Source organism: Diabrotica virgifera, chromosome 1 (assembly GCF_917563875.1).
Source record: "Diabrotica virgifera virgifera chromosome 1, PGI_DIABVI_V3a".
Classification (NCBI taxonomy): Eukaryota; Metazoa; Arthropoda; class Insecta; order Coleoptera; family Chrysomelidae; genus Diabrotica; species Diabrotica virgifera.
In genome coordinates, this window is record NC_065443.1 from 139,471,923 (window position 1) to 139,496,882 (window position 24,960).

The window sequence follows — 24,960 nt, forward strand, 5'->3', positions numbered from 1 at the left end:
TGTATTCGAAATGTGGGTGTACCTACGTATCCTCAAAATATTCTGGACGACTCACACCACCAACGAATAGGTATTGCGCCGAATGGGAAAACAAAAAGAAATATCTTTCACAATTAAAAAACGAAAACGTGAACACCTCGGTCATATATTATGAGACATGATAAATATCGTATACTGCAGCTGATAATATAGGGTTAAATAGAGAGTAAACGTGGACCCGGAAGAAGACACTCATGGCTTCAAAACTTATGCCAATGGTTTGGACTAACATCGATCGAGTTATAGACACGCTGTAAACAAAATTAAAATTGCTATGATGATAGCCAACTTCCACAACGGACAAGGCACATGAAGAACAAGAATTAGAAATGAGATGAAAATGTAAAATTGTCCGAGGAAAAAAACTTCCCGTGTTGACATTCCAACATACAAATCAATGGTATCACCCTTCAGAGCTCCCAAAGCTTCATATACCTGGGCACAGAGCTAAACAGTCAGCTAGACCACTCAAAAAAATTAGAAGACGCATTGAAATAGCAAGATCTGGCTTCATGAACATGCTTAAAATGCTCTGTAACCACAAGCTATCAGTCACAATAAGATTGAGAACACTAAAGTGTTATGTGTGGTCTCTATGACTATATGGTTGTGAGACCTGGACATTAAAACAGTATGATGTCAATAAACTGAATTCATTCGAAATGTGGATGTACCGCCGAATGCTAAGAATAAGCTGGACCACCAAAACTACAAATGAAGAAGTACTGTAAATAATAAACACACGTCCTCATCTGGTCAATACAATCAAAACTAGAAAGACGTCATATCTAGGACACATAATGCGCCATAGGGAATTTGAGTAACTTCAGGTAATATTAGAAGGCAAAATCGAAGGTAAAAAGGGTATAGGAAGAAAGAAAAAATCTTGGCTCCGAAACATCAGAGATTGGACCCACACAACAGGGAATGACTTAATTCATCAAGCCCAGAACAGAGAGAAATTTGCCATATTGATCGCCAACCTCAATAGAGAAGGCACTTAGGAGGAGGAGGACAACGCAAGAGACCCTAAGAGGTAGTTTTCTGTCCCGATTAAACCCCGATTAGCTAACCAGGACATAAAATACTGGTCCTAAGGCTCAAAGATAGATAGAAAGTAACTTGTGAAGTGGTTACGATTGATTTGATTTAAGATGATAATTGGGGGTGATTTTCCTGAGGTTTTTGACCAAAAAAAAGGGACCAACTATATTTTGAGCATTTGCTTAGTTTTGATGCTACAAACTAAAAAAAAAAACAAAAATAAATATTTTTTAAACACTTTAAAAAAGTTGTAATGAGTTTTCCCCAAAAAAGTGCATCATTTTTTGGTTATTTCACGTTGAAATATTCACTTTGAAATTTGGCGGATATGAAACTATCTTTTATTAGCTACAACTTTGTTTCAACTGGGTCCATAGAGTTCATAATATATAGACCTGGATCCCGCGTACCTAAAACAAGTTGATTAATAGCAAGCTGAAAATTTGTTAATAGCTTAACGGTGTCTAGTCGGACAAACTTTGATGTATGGTAACACTAGAACAGGGGAAGTTTTATTTGTGGAACAGCTTAAAAATTTGGAACGTCAGACTACGAAAACGTTCCATGTATTTTGTCGGACAGAACTTCCAATTGCTTTGTTAGCATTTCATTAAACTTTCATGTAAAAATCAGACTGGTGTTTATCACCAACTGTGTATTTTAATGAGTGGAACACGAAGAATATGTCAAATGACAGTAATCAAGTCGGTTGTTTAGCAGTCTGATGTTTGCATGAGAGTTTAATGAAAGGGTAACAAATCAATTGGATGTTCTGTCCGACAAAATACCTGGGACGTTTTCGTAACCCCCTGTTACGAAGTTCCCCTCTTCCAGTGTTCCCTCCCGTACATCAAAGTTTGTCCGACTAGACACCATTAAGCTATTAACAAATTTTCAGCTTGCTATTAATCAAGTTTTTTTGGTACGCGGGATCCAGGTCTAATACACCATTTTTTTATACTTTTTTAGAAGCTACATATTTTTGCTAAGAATGTTTTTTTCGGATAAAATACTTATTTTTTTAGTTATTTGTAAAAGCCGCCTAAAAACGTGTTTTTTACTCGCAAATAACTCGAATATTAATTTAGTGAAAAAATCCTATAGAACAAAAGTTGCTTAGAATTAGTCAGTTTATCCATTTTCAGACTTATTTTGAACGTATATTTTTTCACCCCCGAGATGGAATAAAACTCACCCTCAGGGCAAAATCTTACATCGGCACAGTATCACTTTTCTTGGTTGACATGTTACCTATCTGTATGCCAAATTTGATGTTAATCCAAGCCATTATTTAAAATTTAGAGCAAAAAGTGTGATTCAATGTATCTATATATTTATTACTACATACTAGTGATGTAACGAATGTCGTTTTTTGAACATTCGCGAATACGAATGCGAATGCGAATATCTAATAACGACATTCGCGAATGCGGATGCGAATGCGAATGCGAATGTTCAGTTTTTTTAATTTGTTTCTATTTTTGAAATGTTTTCTAAATTTATAATGAGAAGTTAATTGATATTTAGTGTAAATCAATCTGAATCTTAAGCTTTATTACATTATACCAAATAATAAAACAACGTGAAGCCTGATAATCTGATTATACGAGGTTAATGCCTGGTTGCACCAACAGATCTTAACCCTAAGACGAGAATAAGATAATAATTAATATAATATAATTATGATATAAAAAGAATATTGTAATATAGTAATATGCAGATATAATTGATAATAAGATAAGAGTCGAAAATTATGGTGCAACGTAAGAGATACTTAAGGGAGCACTATCTATAAGCTGAGCTTGGCTAAACTGGAGCTTAAGATCTGTTGGTGCAACCGGGCATAAGTTACCTTTTTTTAATAAAAAAAGATGAGAAAGAGAATAGATTTTGATTTTATTATTATCACGTTATTTTCAAATTATTTTTTCTCTGATATTCATATTCGCAAAACATTCGCACAAATTTTGCGAATGCGAACGCGAATGCGAATATGCAAAAAGATGCGGATATTCGCAAATGCGAATGCGAATACGAATATTCGTTACATCACTAACTACATACTTGTATTTCAAACAATTGCAAATTTCTTTATCAGTTTAAAATAAAAATTTTTGACCAGGTAAAGAATTAATAATTGTCACAAAATTACAAATCACATTATTACAAATATAATCTAAATACAATAAGTGATAAAATATTTCCAAATGAAACGTTTTGTATCTATTAGCATTGTTTAAAAAAAGATAAAAATTTGTCTAGTTATACAATGCTATCTATTAGTAGTAAGAATTTACTATTTCCAGGTAAATAATTAAACACCCTCATCACTATAAATACAATACAAGTACGATTGAAGGCGAACAATACCGATCGATCGGTAACGATCATAAGTTCTATTTAGTACGTGGCAACAACGCCATCGTTAATAGAATTAAAATTCGTCGTTATTAAAATGTTCCAATATATATACGTGCTGCCATCTACTGAAAGAATTGTTAAACGTTTAGTTCCTATGATCACCAACCATTTTGACTGTGGCGTTTACATACCCCCTTAAGAGCCAACAGTAGCGCGTCATCAATATAACCTCGGGAGATAGTAGCACACCTTTTTTCGAAAGCTCTGCTAAACTTTGGCAATAGTGCGTCGGGATTATTTGATATAACTAAAATGAAAGCTGAATATTGTGACATCATACTCATAGGCGCGCTAAATGGAAGTAATAGAAAACAATTTTATTATTAGTAAATGAATATTAATTTATAAAAATAAACCAAAATAGATGAAGAATTGATCAGTGGGCCGTCCCAGAAAAAGATGGAAGGATGATGTTGAAACCGATCTGTCTAGGATTGGGGTACAACAATGGCAAATCGAAGCGCAAGATCGCAGACGATGGAGGGCCATAGTGGATGCGGTGAAGACTCACCCCGAGTTGTAAAGCCAGTCAAGAAGAAGAAGAATTGATTAAAAATGTGTACTTTGTTTTTTTTTTATTTTTAAACTATTGATGATATTTCTAAACTAAAAAATCGCCCTAAAACTTTATATACTCCCATTAGAATTCGAAATACTTTTTCGGAAAATATACTTACCTATAAGTACAACCCACAATAATTAACAATAATCTATTTTTTCAAATAGTCTAACAAGTTACACAAAAATATAATAAATTAATTATAAATAAACACTAACGAATTCTTAAAATAATACACTACTGCACTGAACAGATATCGATACAGATAACAGAACAGATAAGAGAATCGTACTATTATACTTAGAAATCTGACGCAGGTTTGTCAAAATGATAGTGAATATTTCTGTATATTGCCTAATCAGATATTATTTATAATATGTTCGAATTCTTGTTAGAGATAAAAAATTTTGAGGGATTTGAGGGAAAAATGGGATAAAAAAGTTTATTTGAAGAAAGTATTTTTTTGTTCTGCTTAATGGCGGTACAGGCTCGTTTTTTTAATATTGTATTTAATTACAGTGCGTCCATAAAGTAACGCATAAATTCATTATTTCGTAAACCGGAGACTTTAAAGAAAAAGCCCGAAACAGATTTTTAGAGAAAAATTGATTTTTATTTGTAAATTACGATTTTTTGGCATATATATCATACTAGTGACGTCATCCATCTGGGCGTGATGACGTAATCGATGATTTTTTAAAATGAAAATAGGGGTCATGTGGTAGCTCATTTGAAAGGGTATTCAATTCTGTATTTACTAATATAAACATTAACATAATTATTTCGTATAGCTTATATAAAGTAGCGCGTCATCAAAAACGGAAAATGCGGTCCAAGGTTGCGGCTTTAATTTTGAATATTTTCGTAATATAGTAAAGAGCGACTACTATTATGTGAACAATGATGTGTCTTTAATTATTCGTGTTACTGAAATAAAGGACTTAGGGATTATTTTCAATTCTGATTTAACTTTTAACAACCATACTATAGTCGAAGTGCTGGGAGCGGATTTTGTGCGTGATAAGTAATATGAAAAAACTATACGGGGATATGTTGAATTAGTTGTGTACATGACTTTCACCAACGGCCGGAAACCAGAGTGGGGGCCGAGGGAGTTATAAGGGGTCAAAGTCGCGGTTTTTATTATTTTTTTTATGACGCTCATGATCGAGATAGTGCACCAAAATTTGGGAATAAGTAGGTCATGACGTACCTAAGTAAAATCTCTAGGGGCGAAACGCTGAGTGGCCGTCCAAAGGGGTGGGGGTAGGGTAGGGGTGAATATAAAAAATATAAAGGGTATTTTGCGACGTTCGTGATTCGAGATAGTGCACCAAAATTTGGGTATAAGTAGACCATGACACAAATAAGTAAAATCCCCAGAGTCGGAAACCAGAGTGGGGGAGGAAGGTAGTTATAAGGGCTCAAAGTCCCGTTTTTTATTATTTTTTTTGTGACGCTCATGATTGAGATAGTGCACCAAAATTTGGGAATAAGTAGGTCATGACGTAACTAAGTAAAATCTCCAGGAGTGGAACGCTGCGTGGCCGACAAAGGGGTGGGGCAGGGGTGAATATAAAAAAATGTAAGGGGTTTTTTGCGACGTTCGTGATTGAGATAGTGCACCAAAATTTGCGAATAAGTAGACCATGCCATAACTAAGTAATATTCCCAATGGCGGAAACCAGAGTGGCGGACGAGGGTAGCTATAAGGGGTAAAAGTCGCGGTTTTTATTATTTTTTTTTTGGCGCTCCTGATGGAGATAGTGCACCAAAATTTGGGAGTAAGTAGGTCATGAGGTAACTAAGTAAAATCTCCAGGGGCGGAACGCTGCTTGGGGTACAAAGGGGTGGTAGGCAGGGGTGAGTATAAAAATATATGGGTTTTTTTTGCCGTTCGTGATCGAGATAGTGCACCAAAATTTGGGAATAAGTAGATAATGACATTACTAAGCAAAATCTCCAGGGGCGGAACGCTGCGTGGGGGAAAAATGTTGTGCTGGGTCACAAAAAAAAAATAATACACACTGCGACTTTGACCCCTTAAAACTCCCCTTATCCCGAACTCTGGTTTCCGGCTCTGGGAATTTTACTTAGCTAAGTCATGGTCTACATATTCCCAAATTTTGGTGCACTGTCTCAATCTCGCACGTCGCAAAAAACCCCTTATATTTTTTATATTCACACCTACTCCCACCCCTTTATCGGCCACTCAGCGTTCCACCCCTGGAGATTGTACTTAGTTACCTCATGACCTTCCCAAATTTTGGTGCACTATCTCGATCATGAGCGTCACAAAAAAAAATAATAAAAACGGCGACTTTGACCCCTTATAACTACCCTCGTACCCCACCTCGGGTTTCCGGCTCTGAGGATTTTACTTAGTTATGTCATGGTCTACTTATTCCCAAATTTTGGTGCACTGTCTCAATCACGAACGTCGCAAAAAACCCCTTATATTTTTTGTATTCACCCCTGCCCCACCCCTTTGTAGGTCACGCAGCGTGCCACCCCTGGAGATTTTACTTAGTTACGTCATGACCTACTTATTTCCAAATTTTGGTGCATTATCTCGATCATGAGCGTCACAAAAATAATAATAAAAACGGCGACTTTGACCCTTATAACTACCCTCGTCCCCCACTCTGGTTTCCGGCTCTGGGGATTTTACTTAGTAATGTCATGGTCTACTTATTCCCAAATTTTGGTCCTTTTTCTCAATCACCCCTACCCCCCTTTGTCGGCCACGCAGCGTTCCGCCCCTAGAGATTTTACTTAGTTGCGTCATGACCTACTTATTCCCAAATTTTGGTGCACTATTTCGATCATGAGCGTCACAAAAAAAATAATAAAAACCGCGATTTTGGCCCCTTATAACTACCCTCGGCCCCCACTTTGGTTTCCGGCCGTTGGTGAAAGTCATGTACACAACTAATTCAATATATCTCCGTATAGTTTTTCCATATTACTTATCACGCACAAAATCCGCTTCTATTTCTCCGACTATAACCAGATTGTGAATAGAGGAATGAGAATGTTGGGATTTATAATTCGTAATACTCGGTCCGTGTCAGCTTATGCATCTAAAGTAGTTTTTACAGACTATATCAGATCCATTTTGGAATATGGGTCTGTTATATGGAACCCACAGTATTACGATTCAGTTAAACGACTAGAATCAGTTCAGCATAAATTCTTTAGATATATTGCATTTAAACTTGGATGTGCTAAAGGTACATATAGTTACTCAGAACTACAAAATCTTCTGAAACTTACATCTCTGACAAACCGTAAATTGTCAGCATACTTAATTTTTTTGTTTAAAGTTATATCCGGAATTTTTTTTCTCTTATTGTTTATGAATCAATATATAGTTGTAACATGGTTTTAAGTAGGTTATATTCATTTATTCCAGTAGGTTAAATATTTTAATATTTTATTTTTACTTTTATTTGTGTAATTTTTATTATTTTTGACATTTGTAAATATCAAATATTTCTATATGTTCTAATTTAACTATTTTTATACGTTCTATTTCAGTATTTTATGTATGATTGTAAAAAAAAGGTTTTACCATTAAAAAAATGGCGGTACAGAGCTCCATTTGAGAAACATGTTAGAATGTGGAAATTAGTCTATAATTAAATACAATATTAAAAAAACGAGCCTGTACCGCCATTAGGAAGAACAAAAAAATACACTTTCTTCAAATAAACTTTTTTATACCATGCCTAGATTTTGTGTCACCTTGGAACTACTAAAAAATTTTATCTCTAACAAGAAATTGAACATATTATAACTAATAATTGATTAGGCAACATACAGAAATAGTCACTGTCATTTTGACAAACCTGCGTCAGATTTCTAAGTATAATAGAACAATTCTCTTATCTATTCTGTTATCTGTATCGATATCTGTTCAGTGCAGTAGTGTATTATTTTAAGAATTCGTTAGTGTTTATTTATAATTAATTTATTATATTTTTGTGTAATAGAACTAAGTTGTTGGACTATTTGAAAAAATAGAGTATTGTTCATTATTGTGAGTTTTAATTATAGGTAAGTATATTTTACATAAAAATATTTCGAATTCTAAATTATAACGCTAGTATATAAAGTTTTAGGAGGATTTTTTAGTCTAGAAATATCATCAATAGTTTAAAGATTAAATTTTAAATTTAAATAAAAAACCAAAATACACGCTTTTAATAAATTTTTCACCTATTTTGGTTTATTTTTATAAATATTTATTTACTAATAATAAAATTGTTTTCTGTTACTTACATTTAGCGTGCCTATGAGTTAATGTCACAATATTCAAGTTATGTCAAATAATCCCGACGCACTGTTGCCAAAGTTTCGCAGAACTTTCGAAAAAAGTGTGCTACTATCTTCCAAAGTTATATTGATGACGCGCTACTGTCGGCTCTTAAAGTACGGTGTGTAATCAATTAAATAGATCACTAAGGCTCGGTTTTTCAGTGAGCGGTTAAAATTTTGGTTAGCTAACCTAGTTTAAATTTTAACCAATATTTTAACCCTTATATCGTTTTTCAGTGCTTTAAACCAAGTTAAGAAAATTTCGGTTAGCTAACCACTTTTTTTCTTCTGTTGGCAGCAGTAACTGTACGTGCGCATGTGCAATTCGAGAAATAATGATCAATTTGACAGAAAAATAAATAAAAAACAATTCCATAACCAAATTAAAAATAAATGATTAATGCAATGCAATATCAAGTTCGGAATCTTTATTTAATTCATAACGTCTACCTCGGTTTCATAACTGAAGAGAATTACAATTATTGGGACGATTTGGACTTTTTTTGTCGATTTCGTTTGTCAAAGACCACGGTCTTATCACTATTTGAACAGATTGACCAGGAAATAAGGGTCAGTTTGGTAAATAATTATTTTGCTGTGTAGACAAATATAAAATTATCTTTTTAAAATATTACTAGGAATCATGCATTAAATCCTGTTACAAGTGTACACATAGGTACCTTTTACAGTTATATTAAAATATATTTCCTTATAATTTCTTCCTATATAATAACGATAATAATTTATAATTTCGATAATAGTGTATACTATTTTCCTTATAATAATAAGGAGGTATTAGAATACTTCCCGCGATGAAAACAAAATAACATAACCCAATTAATCTCTTCTGTCAGGCAGGTACTCAAAAAAATAAACTAATGCATTCACTGCACCCATGCGCAAGCGTAACCGCAAAATTCGGAGTTAAACCATCTAACAAGGATCGGTTAAAATCTTGGTTAACTTAAACGAGTTTAAGCTCTAACCTAGTACTGAAAAACTGGTTAACCATGAATATTTCGGTGACCAAAAAATAAATAGGTTAACCCAGCACTGAAAAACCGGCCCTTAATATTTTAAGGCTAAAAATGACAAATGTTTGTACCATAGACATAATATTATAATATCTACACTAAGCGGTGCAGTCTAAAATTGTGTCCCCAGTGCGACAGAGAAAAGTGTTTGTGTTTAGGGTAGGCATCTTTTTCTAATCGGCGTGGTTTATCAAATCGCCGGCAGTGGAAAAGTCACGTGATCGATAAACCCAACGACATTAGATAAACCCCGTCAATTAGCAAGAGATACCTACATCTTCTTTTTCTCGTAACACTAAAACCCGGGTGGGTCTTGGCTGACTACACTCTCAAGCGGCCGTCCATGATAGTTGGGTCAGTGGGTGGCCCCATTGTTTTTAAATCTGACCATATATTGTCTTTCCATCGCATTCGTCGACGTTTTAAGGGCCTTCTTTCTGTGGGGGGTTATTAAGGAGTCTATGAACATGCCAGCCCACCTTAGACATTGAGATTTAATTTTCTGGACTACGTCGCTCGACCTATACATAGGCTTGACCTCAGCATTTGTTCTCATTCGGTATTGGTTGCTATTAGGGTGTGATAAGGTCCAAAGAATATTGTGACAAAACATCCAAGTTTTATTTCAATTGATTTGGTCAGAGTCCACGTCTCACACCCGTACATGAGTCATAAAACAAAACAAGGTTTTATATAATAATATATTCTGATCTTTGCTGTTCATGTTAGGCTCTTAGATTTAATAGTATTGTGGAGGACATCAATATACATACATCTGTTTGCTACCTGAATCTTCCATTTTGATCTCTTCCGTAATATCGTTATCTGCAGTGATTGTTGCTCCGAGTCCACTCTTTCAAAGTTATATGGGTCTATTGTAACATTTTGCCCTATTCTATCTAATCCCTTTTCGCTGTTGATGCACATGTACATATTTGGGTTTCTCTTCACTTACCTTTAAAACAGTAAACAAAATCTCTGCAGTGATTGTTGCTCGGAGATTCTCCACTCTTTTAAAGTTATATGGGTCTATTGTAACATTTTGTCTTATTCTATCTCGTCCGTTTCGTCTGTTGATGCACATGTATTTGGTTTTCTCTTCATTTACCATTAAACCAGTTTTCTTGCCTCTACCTCCAATTTATTGAAAGTCTCCTTCACGTTGGTGACTGTGTTTCCCACAATGTCAATGCCATCTGCGTATGCTAGTAGAAATTTTGGTCCATTTACTGTCAGTAATTCTGTTCTAATTTGTGTTGTTCTTACCACTTTCTCCAGGATTATAATTAAAAAGGAGAGGTAGTCTAGGTGCTAAATAGAGGTCACCGTGGACTTTTCAATTCTGATGGAGAAACCCAAGTATTTCTTATATATTTTTGGCTGCTGATTACGAATTTCGAGGGTGTACTTCGAGTATATCCGAGTGTATATTCGAGGGTATATCCGAGTGGTCAAAAAATTGTTATAAACAATTTAATTGTTTATAAATTGTTTATAAGGATCTAGCTTGTAAACTAAAAGAGATAAAAATTTTTTTTAAATAAAATTTGTTCCTTAATAAAAAACAAAGAAAATGGCTTTACTACATATAAATCCAATAATTAGAACTCATGATAGATATTGTAAAATTAGTGCGTAATGCAAATTGCAGAATATGTATTTTCGAAGCTTCTTCGATCGTAACTCGGCTACTACGCATGCAAATGAGCTTTTAAAAGTGCTATTTTAAAGCTTAATTCACATACTTTCAAACATTTCATTTTGAGCTTAGGAAAATGTTCGTAGGTTTATTAATAGCGCGCTTTGAGGCGCAAGATCAGCTCGAAGAGAAAAGGTTCGCGCTCGAACGTCTCGATACAAATTATAATGTACATGTATACCTTATCTTTATTTTTCATTTTTAAAGATCCTAATACAATTTTATCATATAATTATTCCTATTGGGACCGTGCAAGTTCGGAAAAGCGACACCTGGTTTCATAGCTCGGCAACATTTTTCTCACTTTTAATTATATTGGCCAACATATTGGTCCTGGTTACTGGACAATTGTCAAGGCCATATCCCAAAAAAATTATAAGAAGTAAAAGTAATATTAAGGTTATGTTATTAAAAGGTAAACAATTGTATGTAGTTAATAAAATTAATTATTAAAATGCACAAATCTTGCAACTTTCTTAACATATATTTCTTAAATAATTCATATTGAAAAAATTTATACATATTTTAAAGAAGCGGCACAGACTATGGGTCTAGAAGTTAATGTCGCAAAGACAAAGTACATGATAACAACTCGGGAAAAAGTACAAACGAAAGGCAACATATCTCTGAGCGGGCAAATATTTGAAAGAGTAGACCGTTTCAAATATTTAGGATCAACAATAACAGAAGGAAATAAAAACAGTGATGAGGTAACAGCAAGAATTTCACTTGGGAACAAATGCTTCTACAGCCTACAAAGTATCATAAAGTCAAAATCAGTATCTATTAATTCAAAAGTAAAAATATACGCAACAGTAATGAGACCTGTAGTAATGTATACATCAGAAACATGGACCTTGACTGGTGAACAAGAGGAACAACTTCTTAGATGGGAAAGAAAAATCTTAAGGAAAATATCCACAGAGAACGGCAGTTCTCACCAGTGGCGCACAACACCCCTACAAGCGACACTATATACACGAAATTTTCGATTTTCTAAACCTGACTGAATTGAAAATTGGGCCACATCCCATCTTAAAGAATAGGAAAAGACTCGTCCATCCATATGTCATATCTCCATTTTGGTCCAAGGGTGTGGATTTTACGGCCCTTCCCATTTAGAGTCTGTTTTTCGTTCTCGTCCCCAAAACTCCCAAAAATTTCAAAAACTTAAGCCCGACCTTTGCGGCTTCTGATAGCACAGATCATTACCTTTCCAACGCATGTTTAATTTTGAAAATCGGTTATACCATTCAAAAGTTATCGAGCTCAGAAGTATGACTCAATTTTTATTTAAAAAAGGGAAAATGTTTGTGGATATGTATGTATGTATGTATGTGTGTGGAAAAGTTACACCGATCTGATTTTTTTTTTCTGTGTTTCAAGAGGGTGTGAGGGCCGATTCAGAACCGGTCTAATTTTTGACTTCTGACTACCGGTAAGCCAGCTAGAGGACTAGATAGATACAAAATAGCATATTTTTTGGGCGTATATATCTTGGGTTCAAGGAGAGACAGGAAAACCGCAAATACACCAAATTAATAGGGATGAGTTAAGATTTCAAACGGTGCTTAAGCGATCAACCTGAGACATACACACTGCTCACCATAGCCGAAAAACTGAAAAATTAAACGTTGAAAATTTTGGTTTTTCGACAATTACTCAAAATTTCAACCTACGAATTGCGCCAATAACTGAGCGTTTGTAGGAGGACTCAGGACGCGTCTAACGGTGTATATCTCATATCTGGGAAAATTCGAATTTTTTAGTTATAGGCTTCATAAGTATAATCAAATCTATTTCTTATGGGAAAAACCGTTTTTCAAGCTCAATAATTCCTGTAATACGTTCAGTTATCATACTTGATCTTGGATGCATCAGATACTACTTGTCAATACGTTTTAAACTCATATTTAGTGATCAACATCAGTTCAGCCGTTCAGAAGTTATAGAGCTCCAAAAGTATAATTAGTCCAGGAACTGAAACTTTTCACTTCGCAATTTTTACAGAATGGATCGATTTGCTTGAAAATTTGAGAATAAGTAGTGGAGAGTCTAAGGATCAAAATCTGTATGATTCCGAAAGACGCTTTTACCATGGGGTGGTTGCCACCCCGTCTCGAGGGTGGAAATTTTTTATTATATTTTGACCGCAAATGTTGGTAAAAACATTAATTGTAAGCAAAAAATGTTTTATATTTTTTTGATACATTTAATAGTTTTCGATTTATTGGTTATCGAAATTTAGTTTATATCGAAAAAATCAATGTTATTAATCAATCATGGTTTATGTACTTGTAGTGGTTACGATGCTAGTTTGATTGGGCAATCCGAGTTCATTTGCCGGCCATAATTACATAATTATTAGAATGGCTGGGATATGAACTCGGATTGTCTTATCACTGGTGTCGTAAGTTCTAGATCATTTGGGAGAGATTGCGACCAAGGTTCTCGTTATCAAAACTACCAAAAATTTCAAAAATATTAGTTCGACCTTTGCGGCTTCTGCTAGTACTGATCATTACCTTTCCAACGCACATCTAATTTTGAAAATTACCAGAGAACGACAGTTCTCGCCAGTGGCGCACAACCCCTACATGCGACACTATATATTATATACACGAAATTTTCGATTTTCTAAACCTGACTGAATTGAAAATTGAGCCAAATCCCATCTTAAAGTTTAGGAAAAGACTCCTAGATCCATATATTACGTCTTCATTTTGGTCCAAGGCTGTGGATTTTACGGCTTTTCCTATTTAGGGTCTGTTTTTCGTTCTCGTCCCCAAAACTCCCAAAAATTTCAAAAACTTAAGTTCGGCCTTTGCGGCTTCTGATAGCATAGATCATGACCTTTCCAACGCATGTTTAATTTTGAAAATCGGTTATACCGTTTAAAAGTTAGCGAGCTCAATTTTTATTTAAAAAGGGGAAAATGTTTGTGGATATGTACATATGTATGTATGTATGTATGTATGTGGAAAAGTTACACCGAACTGAATTTTTTTTCTGTGTTTCAAGAGGGTGTGAGGGCCGATTCAGAACCGGTGTAATTTTTGACTTCTGACTACCCGTAAGCCAGCTATAGGGCTAGGTAGATACAAAATGGCAAATTTTTTGGGCGTATATATCTTAGGTTCAAGGAGAGACAGGAAAATCGCAAATAAACCACATCAATAGGGTTGAGTTAGGTTTTCAAACGTTGCCTAAGCGATCAAGCTCAGACGTACACACCGCTCAGTATAGCCAAAAAATTGAAAAAGTAAACTTTGAAAATTTTGGTTTTTCGACAATTACTCAAAATTTCAACCTACGAATTGCGCCAATAACTGAGCGTTTGTAGAAGGACTCTAGGCTAATCTAACGTTGTTTACCTCATATCCGGGAAAATTAGAAATTTTAAGTTATACGCTTCATAAGTATGATCAAATCTATTTCCTATGGGGAAAAACAGTTCAAGCTCAATAATTTCTGTAACAACTTTAGTTTTCATACTTGAACTCAGATGCATCAGATACTACTTGTCAATACGTTTCAAACTCATGTTTAGTGATCAAAATCGGTTAAGCCGTTTAGAAGTCTTAAGTTAGAAATGAAAATCTAGTATACATTCGATGGTCACTAGATCATTTGGGAGATAATGCGACAAAGGTGACCATTTATAAAGCTTGACGTGTAATCGAGAAAAATTGCATTCAACTTTATACATTTAATTTGTATATAACTTGAAAAACTCCTGATACAAGAATAAAAAACCGCTAAACGCCGTAAAAATGAGTGGCGCATACAATATTCCAGCTACAAAAGATCTGATATGAAAATTACGTGGCGCGAAAATGTATTTTCATTTTGATGCAAAACAAAATTCTAGTTTTATTTTAAAAGATTTTTCCATAATATTTGCTAAATTTGAAGTAAACGCGCCACAAAAGAGTAAATTTGATACAGTTTGAATTTTGAAACTCTTTTGTGGCGCGTTTACTTCAAATTTAGCAAATATTATGGAAAAATCTTTTAAAATAAAACTAGAATTTAGTTTTGCATCAAAATGAAAATACATTTTCGCGCCACGTAATTTTCATATCAGATCTTTTGTAGCTGGAATATTGTATGCGCCACTCATTTTTACGGCGTTTAGCGGTTTTTTATTCTTGTATGGACCTATACAGGAGAATGGAGAATGGCGTATAAGAATTAACCACGAAATAAATAGAATGTTTAACAGACCGACTATCATAAAAGAAATACGAAGTAAACGACTGAGTTGGTTAGGACACGTAGAAAGGATGGATGATAAAAGAAATACAAAAAAAGTACTTAGAAAAGAATTATGTAAATGGGAAGAGACCGAGAGGTAGGCCTAGAAAGAGATGGATTGATGGTATTAATCAGGATTTGAAAGACCTAGGAATATGAGAATGGGAAAAACAAGCAAAGGAAAGAAAAACATGGGCAGCTATAGTCAAAAAAGCAAAACACACATAACGCCGAAAAGACCTCAAAAAAGAAACAAGAAAGTAATATTTTAGATAAATATCGTTTAGAACTTTTGAGGAGTTATGCGTGTGGCTGGCCTCCACACCATGTAAAACTTTAGAGCCTAGAAACCCCAACGGGCGACCATGGCCCTCCATGGGCTGTCAGCGGTCACCGATGATGATGATGAATTCATATTGTTAATTGAAATTGTCAAATTGACGTATATTCCATACCTACTGTCATTGAAGATAATTGGATTTCGCAAATGATGAGTTATAAATTGTAAAAATTATATGTTGTTCCGAAATATTGATATGATATGCAATTATTAAAGTGAATTTAATTAATGGTATTTTGCTTGTAGTACACTTCGCGTCATAAAAAACTGGTATACTTTTTTTTCCCAATGTAAACCTGTGTTCAGACTGGACGCATAGGCTCGTGAATTACGGCGTTGTTGCTCTCACAGATAACGGAATTGCACTAAATGTAAATACCAAAAATAACCTTCAAAAATGTATAAAGTTTTTAGACAGGTATTACTTTTATCATTACCAACAAAAAACCGTATCTAATAAATTTCATAACCAGAGAAAAGATTAAGTTAATCTTAAAAAATCCACTTATAACTGAAAAATTAAACGATTAAACGCATTATATAGAACGGACTAGGTCCAGTCCTCAATGACTTATTTAATTACTTGACATCAGTCAGATTTGACAAATTGGTCAAAAATTTTTTATCGATGCACGTCAGTGAAGTAGGTATGATAAAACGAGAACAATTTGCCGGAATAATAAGCTTGGCCAAAGATGAAAATTTAGCAGTAAATTTAACTAAATCAGTGCCCAGAAAATTACAAGCAGTGATTAATAATACTGGAGCTATGACAAAATATTAATATTTCAGCAGTTTCGAATTTTATTGTAATACATATTATATTTAAATTCCACATTTGTTCATTTTGTATTAATTTCAAATTTTAATTTTTCCACTGTGTTTTATTTATTCCATTGTTTATAGTATCCCACAACTTAATACAGTTTTGTCCTACACTTTACGAGAAACCAATCACACCTCTCGATTTGAAATTAAACATAATAATTTAATGTCATGTCTAGATTTATTATCATGTCATATCTGTCATAAATTATAATAAAACACGAATTAATGTAAGGGTAGTTAATTTAAATGATGGAAAATTACAAAATTAATAAGATTATTTCATTCATAGGAGATTATGACCAATAGAAAGCTACAGAAATAAAAATTAAAGTGATAATTTTTGATAATATCCCGTCGTCAAGTATATTACGTCAGATGCCCGTCGTTGCTACGAAAAAATACATTCAGTGACATTAATGACAATTACTGTTTTAAAAGTTATAAAAGTGATGACTTTCAACCGTCAAATATTTATAACAACTGTAGTAATTTTTTTTAACTGTAATAAGTTTTAACTGTAGTAATTTGTACTTACATAAATAAATTACAATAAAATTTTGATTTTGAACAGTTTTATTCATGAAATAATCGCAGCAAATTGCACTCGATCTCTAAAATTATTATCGAATTGTCACTCGGGAAAATTCGATAATTTTAGAGCTCTTGTGCAATTACTACTGATTATTTTTTAATGATTTTAACTTCCAATCGTATAGTAAGATATTCGATCACGTGTTTAATTCTGTCCAATCAGATTAAAATTATACTGAGAATTATCTACTGTAGAAAATTACCGATAGAATTTTTTTAAGTAGATTGTTTCTGTTTAATTGCAACCAGTTTCCTAGTTTTGACAACTGTCACATTTAAGAAAATATCCATATTATACGTATTAAAAAATAATCTTACGAATATCACACGACAGTAGGAATAAATAAGAAAATAATGCTTAATTTTTACTCAAATTTATTGTCATTGGGCAATAGCCACTCGAGCCCTGCGGGCTCTCGTGTCTATTGCCAGACAACAAATTTTCGAAAAACTGTCGCATTATTTTCAATTTATTCTCACTCTCTTGTGATATTATACCCGAAAATTTTTTAGGATGCAGGTTTAAATAAATGTGACTGACTAATCGAGAATGCCCGTTGTTTTAGTTTTTAGTATACCTACTAAAAACTTGCGGTCTGTCGCACAGTCCTGCTTTTAGCTGGTTTGATATAATATTTTAGTTGAACTGGCAACGTTGCCCTAGAAATTAGAATGACATTGTGACAAGACCAACTTACACAACTTGAAAAACACGATTTTCGGTTATAAGAGTTGTATGGTATGTTAAACAGTAAATGGTTAAGGATTAACCGATAATAGTATAAAAGGCCCGGTTACAGGTAAAATTTATTTTAGGCTTTATTATGGGAGTACTGTCTAGTCAGTGTTAATTGCAAAAGACCAACTCTGTCTACCTCGGTGGCTTATCGCTCCGGGTGGGTCTTAACAATGGGCAGGTCAGATAAATTTAATAATATTTACGACCGCACTAATTGAACTCAAACCATTTACTGTTGAACAAACCATACCAGTTTCTTATGACGCGAAGTGTACAATGTTTACCTTTTAATAACATAACCTCAATCCTACTTTTTCTTCTTATTCTTTTTTGGGCTATGGCCTTGACAATTATCCAGTATCCAGGACTAATATAATGGGCCAATATAGTTAAAAGTGCTAAAAATATCGCTGAGCTATGAAAACAGGTGTCGCTCTTCCGAACTTTCACGGTCCCAATAGTTGTTCTCGCCGACGACGCTGCGTTTCGAACCCCGGCCTACCTGCGTAGAAGTCGGACATCCTACCATCTGAGCTACTCCGGCCCTTTATCATCTATATGGTATCCATAATAAAGTGGATCTAGTTTTTTTGCAGCATCATCAAGGCACAGCAATTGTGTGTACGCCGCCACATAAAATGCTCCTTTTATATGCAATGATGGTGCTGCAAAAGTACTCGATCCACTTTTATGTGGATATCATATAGATACTAAGACTCTGAAGCTCCAAAAAGTTTTAACTTTAATGCCCCCAAAAACAGACTTAGTACCACCATGTAACTGTAAAAATGTCTCTAAAAACTTATATAGATGTAAAAAGATGAGATTTCCTGTATTGGGACCGTGCAAGTTCGGCAAAGCGACACCTGGTTTCTACGCTCAGACAGCAACATTATTCGCACTTTTAATTATATTGGCCAATTATATTAGTCCTGGTTACTGGATAATTGTCAAGGCCATAGTCCAAAAAATAATAAGAAGAAAAAGTAGATTCAGGTTATGTTATTAAAACGTAAACAATTGTATGTAGTAAATAAAATTAGTTATTAAAATGCAGTACTGCAAGCAAAATACAATTGATTAAATTCACCTTTATATTATAATAATTGCATATCATATCAATATTGTGGAGCAATATATAATTTTTCTTCTTCATTGACAGTAGATATGAAATATACGTCAATTTGACAATTTCAATTGACAATGAATTATTTAAGAAAGTTACAATATTTCTCCGCTATTCTCGCACGATCGTTTCTTGTATCCCCTCCAAGTACCTACTTGCACACCGCGAATATCTCAATGCAGATACATGAAAGAAAATATTTGTAATAATAGTATTAATGAATAAGAACAACTACCTTTTAAGTTACATTCCTGAAATCTTAGTTTAAACTTTTATTTAAACTTTAAATTTTCTACTTCTTCGAATTTTATGGGGCATCATAATATATTTATTTATTTTATCAGAGTATATTTATTTTAAAATTATCTGTAGTTATATCTCCAAATTTATTTTTTATTTATCGCGGAACCAATTCTTTTGATTTCAAATTGTGATAATGTTTTCTTCAAACGTTGCCCTTGTCCTTGCCCATTGTACACTTCCCGTCATTAAAAAACTGGTACACTTTTTTTCCCAATATAAACCTGTGTTCAGACTGGACACAATAGTTCGTGAATCACTTCGTTGTTGCCATCCCAGATAACGGAATTGCACTAAATCTAAATAAAAAAAATAACGTTCAAAAATGTGTAAAGTTTTTAAATAGGTATTATTTTTATCATTAACAAAAAACCGTATCTAATAAATTTAATAACCAGAGAGAGGGTTGAGTTAATGTCCAAAATGTTTGAAGGATCTTTAAACAACTCAATATAGTTTGGTGTTACATTTACGAGAAACCAATCATTCTCGATTTGAAATTAAACATATAGGGGAGTGCATATAGATTTTCACTTCGGAAAAAAACAAACAAGATAGAACTTTTTGTAATTTCATTAAGAAATGTTTAATAAACAACATTATCAAAAAGTTCCACTGGAGAAGTGGGTGCTTCATTTTTTATTAAACAAATGAACTACGAAATTAGATGTTTTTTAAATCACTCCGAAAATATAAATGTTAGAAAAAACTGACTTAACCATTGAAAAATTCAGAAAATTTTACAAAAAAAACACCTTTTATACAGAATTTTCTAAAATTAAATCTGTATCTTCTATAATTTTTTATTTATAACGCTAAAGTCACCCTTCTCACAAACATTGGCGCACTGTAAACTAACGTACGGCGAAGTGCACGGTTGAGTTATTTTAATGTAATTCTTCTATATTCTAATGTAATGAAATTTTACAAATTGAACGTGAAAGAAGAATAATTAAGATATCTTATGGTTATAATAGAAAGAAATAGAATGTATGGGCATAAGTACGGTGTGGGCGAAAAGTGAGCCTTACATGAATTTTGTTTAAAAATGATCTACAAATGTGTAACTAATACAATTTTTCTTATAAAACTCTCAATTTTGCACAACTTACCTTTCAAGCATCTTACTAAATGATGTGTCATTCAAGAAAAATCTTAAAAATTTAATTCAAATGATATGACGTCTCAAAAAATGTAATTTTTAAAATCTTCGTAGTTTTATAGAATTACCACCACTTTAAGACGGTATTACTCAAGTTTGAACAGATCTATTACAGTTTTACAAGTGCTTTTTTAAAGCTTAGGATGTAATCTTTAAAATGCACTAAATTATTTTACTTTAGAAATGAAATCAACTATTTCTTTTTAAGAAAATTAAGAAAAATAACAAAAATGTAATACAAAAACCGAAAATTACCAGCTAAAACAATGTTTATACAAAGTGATCAAAACTTTTTTCTGTAAAACTTACCTAAAATACATTTAATAATAAGCTTCAACAATAATTAATGTTCAGCAAAAAATTATTTTTTTAACTCTTATACAGTATGTCTGCGTAACTTGGAACCTATTGATAACTTTTTTTATTATCAGTTTTACGAAAAAAAGTTATTCTTTATAAAATACTCTGCATCGTATATAATCTAAGATGCAATCATCAAATATCAAATTTAATTAATGTTATACGAGGTATGTCAAAAAATATGAATTTCACTCAAGAGTAAAGTACCTTTACATTTCACAATATCGAAAATTTTGATTAAGAAAAGTTGTTTGGACTTAAAAAATTTGTTTTCAAACAATTATTGTTTAAACAATTAATAAACAATTAGCGGCCAAATCTGCGAGTAGAACTTTTTACTTTAACATGTATATAAACTAACAAAAAAAGTTTTAGAAAAATATAAGCTTGTTTGAATTTTTCCGAAACAATGCATGTTTTCGTTCTAATTGCACTTAGTCCAGGGTAATAAGGATTTTCTCGGGACACTCAAAGATCCAGGTAGCTGACTACTTTTTTAGTTATTGTAGACCTATAGGTAGAAAACCTACGTGTTTCCTGCCTAGAGTTCGCTTCCGTTTTTTTAATTATTAACAATTTAGTTTAAAAATCGCGATTTTTTCGATTTTTTGCACTTCATTCAAAAACTAATAGTTGACATAAAATTACAAAATTCAGTTTTTTAGAACATTGAAAAACCTTCAAAATGCCGATTTTTGAAAGTTAAAAAGTTAATTTGTTGCTACGCAAACTGTAAAATAAGTGAAAATCGTTATTTCTTAATAACTTTTACTAAAACTTCCTTAGAACTTTAGTGTTTCACCCAAAGTTGGATATTGGGGTACTTAAAAAACCCTCAAAATTTGAGACTGACCCATTAATTAGTTTAAGAGTTATTCTATTTGTTTATCCCAGAGACCATTATTTTGCAAAAAGATAAGACAGAAAATAATGAAGGTAGAGCAATTCTGAGTATGCCAAATGAAAGTAGAAGAGTGGTAGTATCAAAATGTATTAAAAAAAGATAAAAAAACATAGTCAAAAATCCTAATGCCAAATTTTTAAAATTTTGTAGTTTATAAACATTTAGAATAACTTTAAAAATGTTGTCCGTAGAAACAATCTTTTTATATATTCGAAAAGATAGTATTTTAACACGAATTTTCAAATAAAAAAATTTAGCCTGGGCTTATTTGGGACAAAGTTAGCCATATGTTTTTTTTTTAATTCACAGGTAATTTGTTTATAATAATTAAGGAATCTCATTAATGCCATTTTAAAGAAGGGATTTGTATTTTTTCTTAAAAAATTTGCACAAACATTATACCTTCACAGCACCCTCTACGATTTTTCAAAAATGTAGTGCAAACGATTACTAGGGGGAACCTACAAATCCAGCGAGTTAAAATACCGAAAAAGCAATTTCAAACGAATATAATTTGCTGTATCTCCGGATCAACTCAATGGATTTTGATCTTTCTTTTTTTAATTGGTATGTAATTTTTACGTACATTACAAATATGCAATTTGTTTATAAATTTATTAATTAATAAACAGTCTAATTTGTTTAAACAATTCTTGAAAAAATATTTTTTTTACAAAAATCTATTTTTTTAATCAAAGTATCATTAATGATCACAGAAAAGTTAAAGTACACTTTAATAAATAAATGATTTTTATTAGATAATTATTTATTGAAGATAATTTATTTATTAAAGTATACCTTAACTTTTTCTATGATTAATAGGGATAGTATGATTAAAATCATGGATTTTTGGAAAAAAATTATTTTTTCAAAAATTGTTTAAACAAATTAGCATGTTTATTAATTAATAAATGTCGAGACAAATTACATATTTGGAATGTACAGAAAAATTACATACAAAATAAAAAAAGAATGATCAAAATATATTCAGTAGATCCCGAGATATAGAAAATGATAGTAGTTTTTTGCTTTTTTAGTTTTTGAACTCGTGCATTTGTCGGCTCCCAGCTCCCCCTTCACTTACCACGACTAGTCACCAATTAAACTACCTTTTTAAAAATTCGTGTAAAATACCAGCTTTTCTAATATGTAAAATGACTTTTTCTACAGACAATATTTTTAAAGTTATTCTAAATGTTTTTAAACTACAAAATTTCACAAATTTGGCATTAGGATTTTTGACTATATTAGATAATCTTTTATCGTTTTTTAGTACATTTTGATAGTATCAGTTTTCTACTTTCATTTGGCATACTCAGAATTGACCTATCTTCATTATTTTCTGTCTTGTTATTGCAAAATAAAGGTCTCTGGGGTAAACAATTAGAATAACTCTTAAACTAATTAATGGATCGGTCTCAAATTTTGAGAGTTTGTTAAGTACCCCAATACCCAACTTTGGGTGAAACACTAAAGTTCTAAGGTAGTTTTAGTAAAAGTTATTAACAAATAACGATTTTCACTTATTTTTCAGTTGGCGTAGCAACAAATTAACTTTTTAACTTTCAAAAATCGGCATTTTGAAGGTTTTTTAATGTTCTAAAAAATTAAATTTTGTAATTTTATGTCAACTATTTAGCTTTTGAATGGAGTGCAAAAAATCTAAAAAATCGCGATTTTTGCAATAAATTGTTAATAATTAAAAAACGGAAGCGAACTCTAGGCAGGAAACAGGTAGGTTTTCATCCTATAGGTATACAATAACGTAAAAAAGTACTCAGCTACCTGGATCTTTGAGTGTCCCGAACATGGTCTATTTCTAGCTTATTACCCTGGTCTAACTCCCCTAATAGTAATTTAAAGTCATGTCTAGGTTTATTATCTATCATTATTTTTGAATTGAAATATTTTGTATTGAGGGCAAGGTACGCGAAGTGTACCTTGTCCTCTTTGAATTATTTGGTTATATTGACTGGACTAATGGCAAGCGAGTGCTAATAAAATAATTTTTATAAAGAAACTGCTTTAGTGTTTTTATTATTTATAACCTGTATTTCTTGTAGGGTTCCTTCTGTGAAACGAGTTTCCTTCCACAACTGTGAACAAGATCTAGCATTGCGACCGAAATTTGAACTACCTGCTCGTTTAATGTTCCAAAACGGTGAAAAAGTAGAAGAACAATTTCCTTCTGTATCAGGGCAATTCAGAGCAGATTGGAAGATTGACCTACCCGCTCCTTTAAATTTTCAGGACCGTGTAGAAATTCCTTCCGTGTTAGAGAAGCGTGAACCACCTATTCGTTCAAATTTTGAAACCCATGAAGATGTTCCTTTATCATTGATATCTGAACAAGCCACTAGTTTAAATTTTATGAACCATCAAAAAGCTACCTCTTTATCAGTGAAGTCTGAACCAGTTAAACAAGCCACCAGTTTAAATTTTTTGAACTTTCAAGAAGCTACCTCTTTATCGGTGAAGTCTGAACCAGCTGAACAAGCCACCAGTTTAAATTTTATGAATTTTCAAGAAGCTACCTCTTTATCGGCGAAGTCTGAACCGGCTGAACAAGCCACAAGTTCAAATTTTATGAACTTTCAAGAAGCTACCTCTTTATCGGTGAAGTCTGAACCAGCTGAACAAGCCACCAGTTTAAATTTTATGAACTATCAAAAAGCTACATCTTTACCAGTGAAGTCTGAACCAGCTGCGCATTCCAATTTTTCAAACTCTAAAGAAGTTCCTGCAGTACCTCCGCAGTTTATGGATTTCATGTCGCTAGTACCTCAAAATAGTAAGTGTTATTTATTAGTACGTAAATTTTGGGAATAATATTTTGCCTACATATAACTATACAGGGTTCTTCAGATAAAACTATCCTCCTTAAATAACTTTTGAACCATTGATTTTTAGAAAAAAACGTTAAAACACGTCAAATAATACTTGAAGGGGGAGATATTGTGCCTTATTTAAGCTTGCTTGGAAAGACACCTTTTCACCCCGGAATCATCCCTTAATTTTTTTAAATTACTTCCACCTTTTTTTTATTTTATACATATTTGGATTCTCCTCTTTGTACTGATTTCAAAAATGTATAACACCTGATGCTTAAAGTGATTAGTTTATAAGAAAAATAAATACAAAAGCAAGAAAACTGGATTGAAAAAAATTATTTTTTTAACAATTTTATTACGTACATACAATCATTTAAACATTTACAATGAAGTTTTCACTACAAAA

General features: G+C 32.7%; 1 protein-coding gene across 3 annotated transcripts in view; it reads left to right on the top strand.

Annotated features, from left to right (window-relative positions):
• Nucleotides 1–24,960, top strand: part of LOC126880956 (uncharacterized) — a 90,764-nt gene that overhangs the window by 26,252 nt on the left and 39,552 nt on the right. For all 3 annotated transcript variants that reach the window (XR_007696694.1, XM_050645040.1, XM_050645051.1), the window contains exon 3: nucleotides 23,787–24,514. Coding sequence is in view for 2 of the 3 variants with exons in the window: in XM_050645040.1 (XP_050500997.1) it covers nucleotides 23,787–24,514 (728 nt within the window). In the remaining variant the exon portion in view is untranslated. The remainder of the gene's footprint in view (nucleotides 1–23,786; nucleotides 24,515–24,960) is intronic.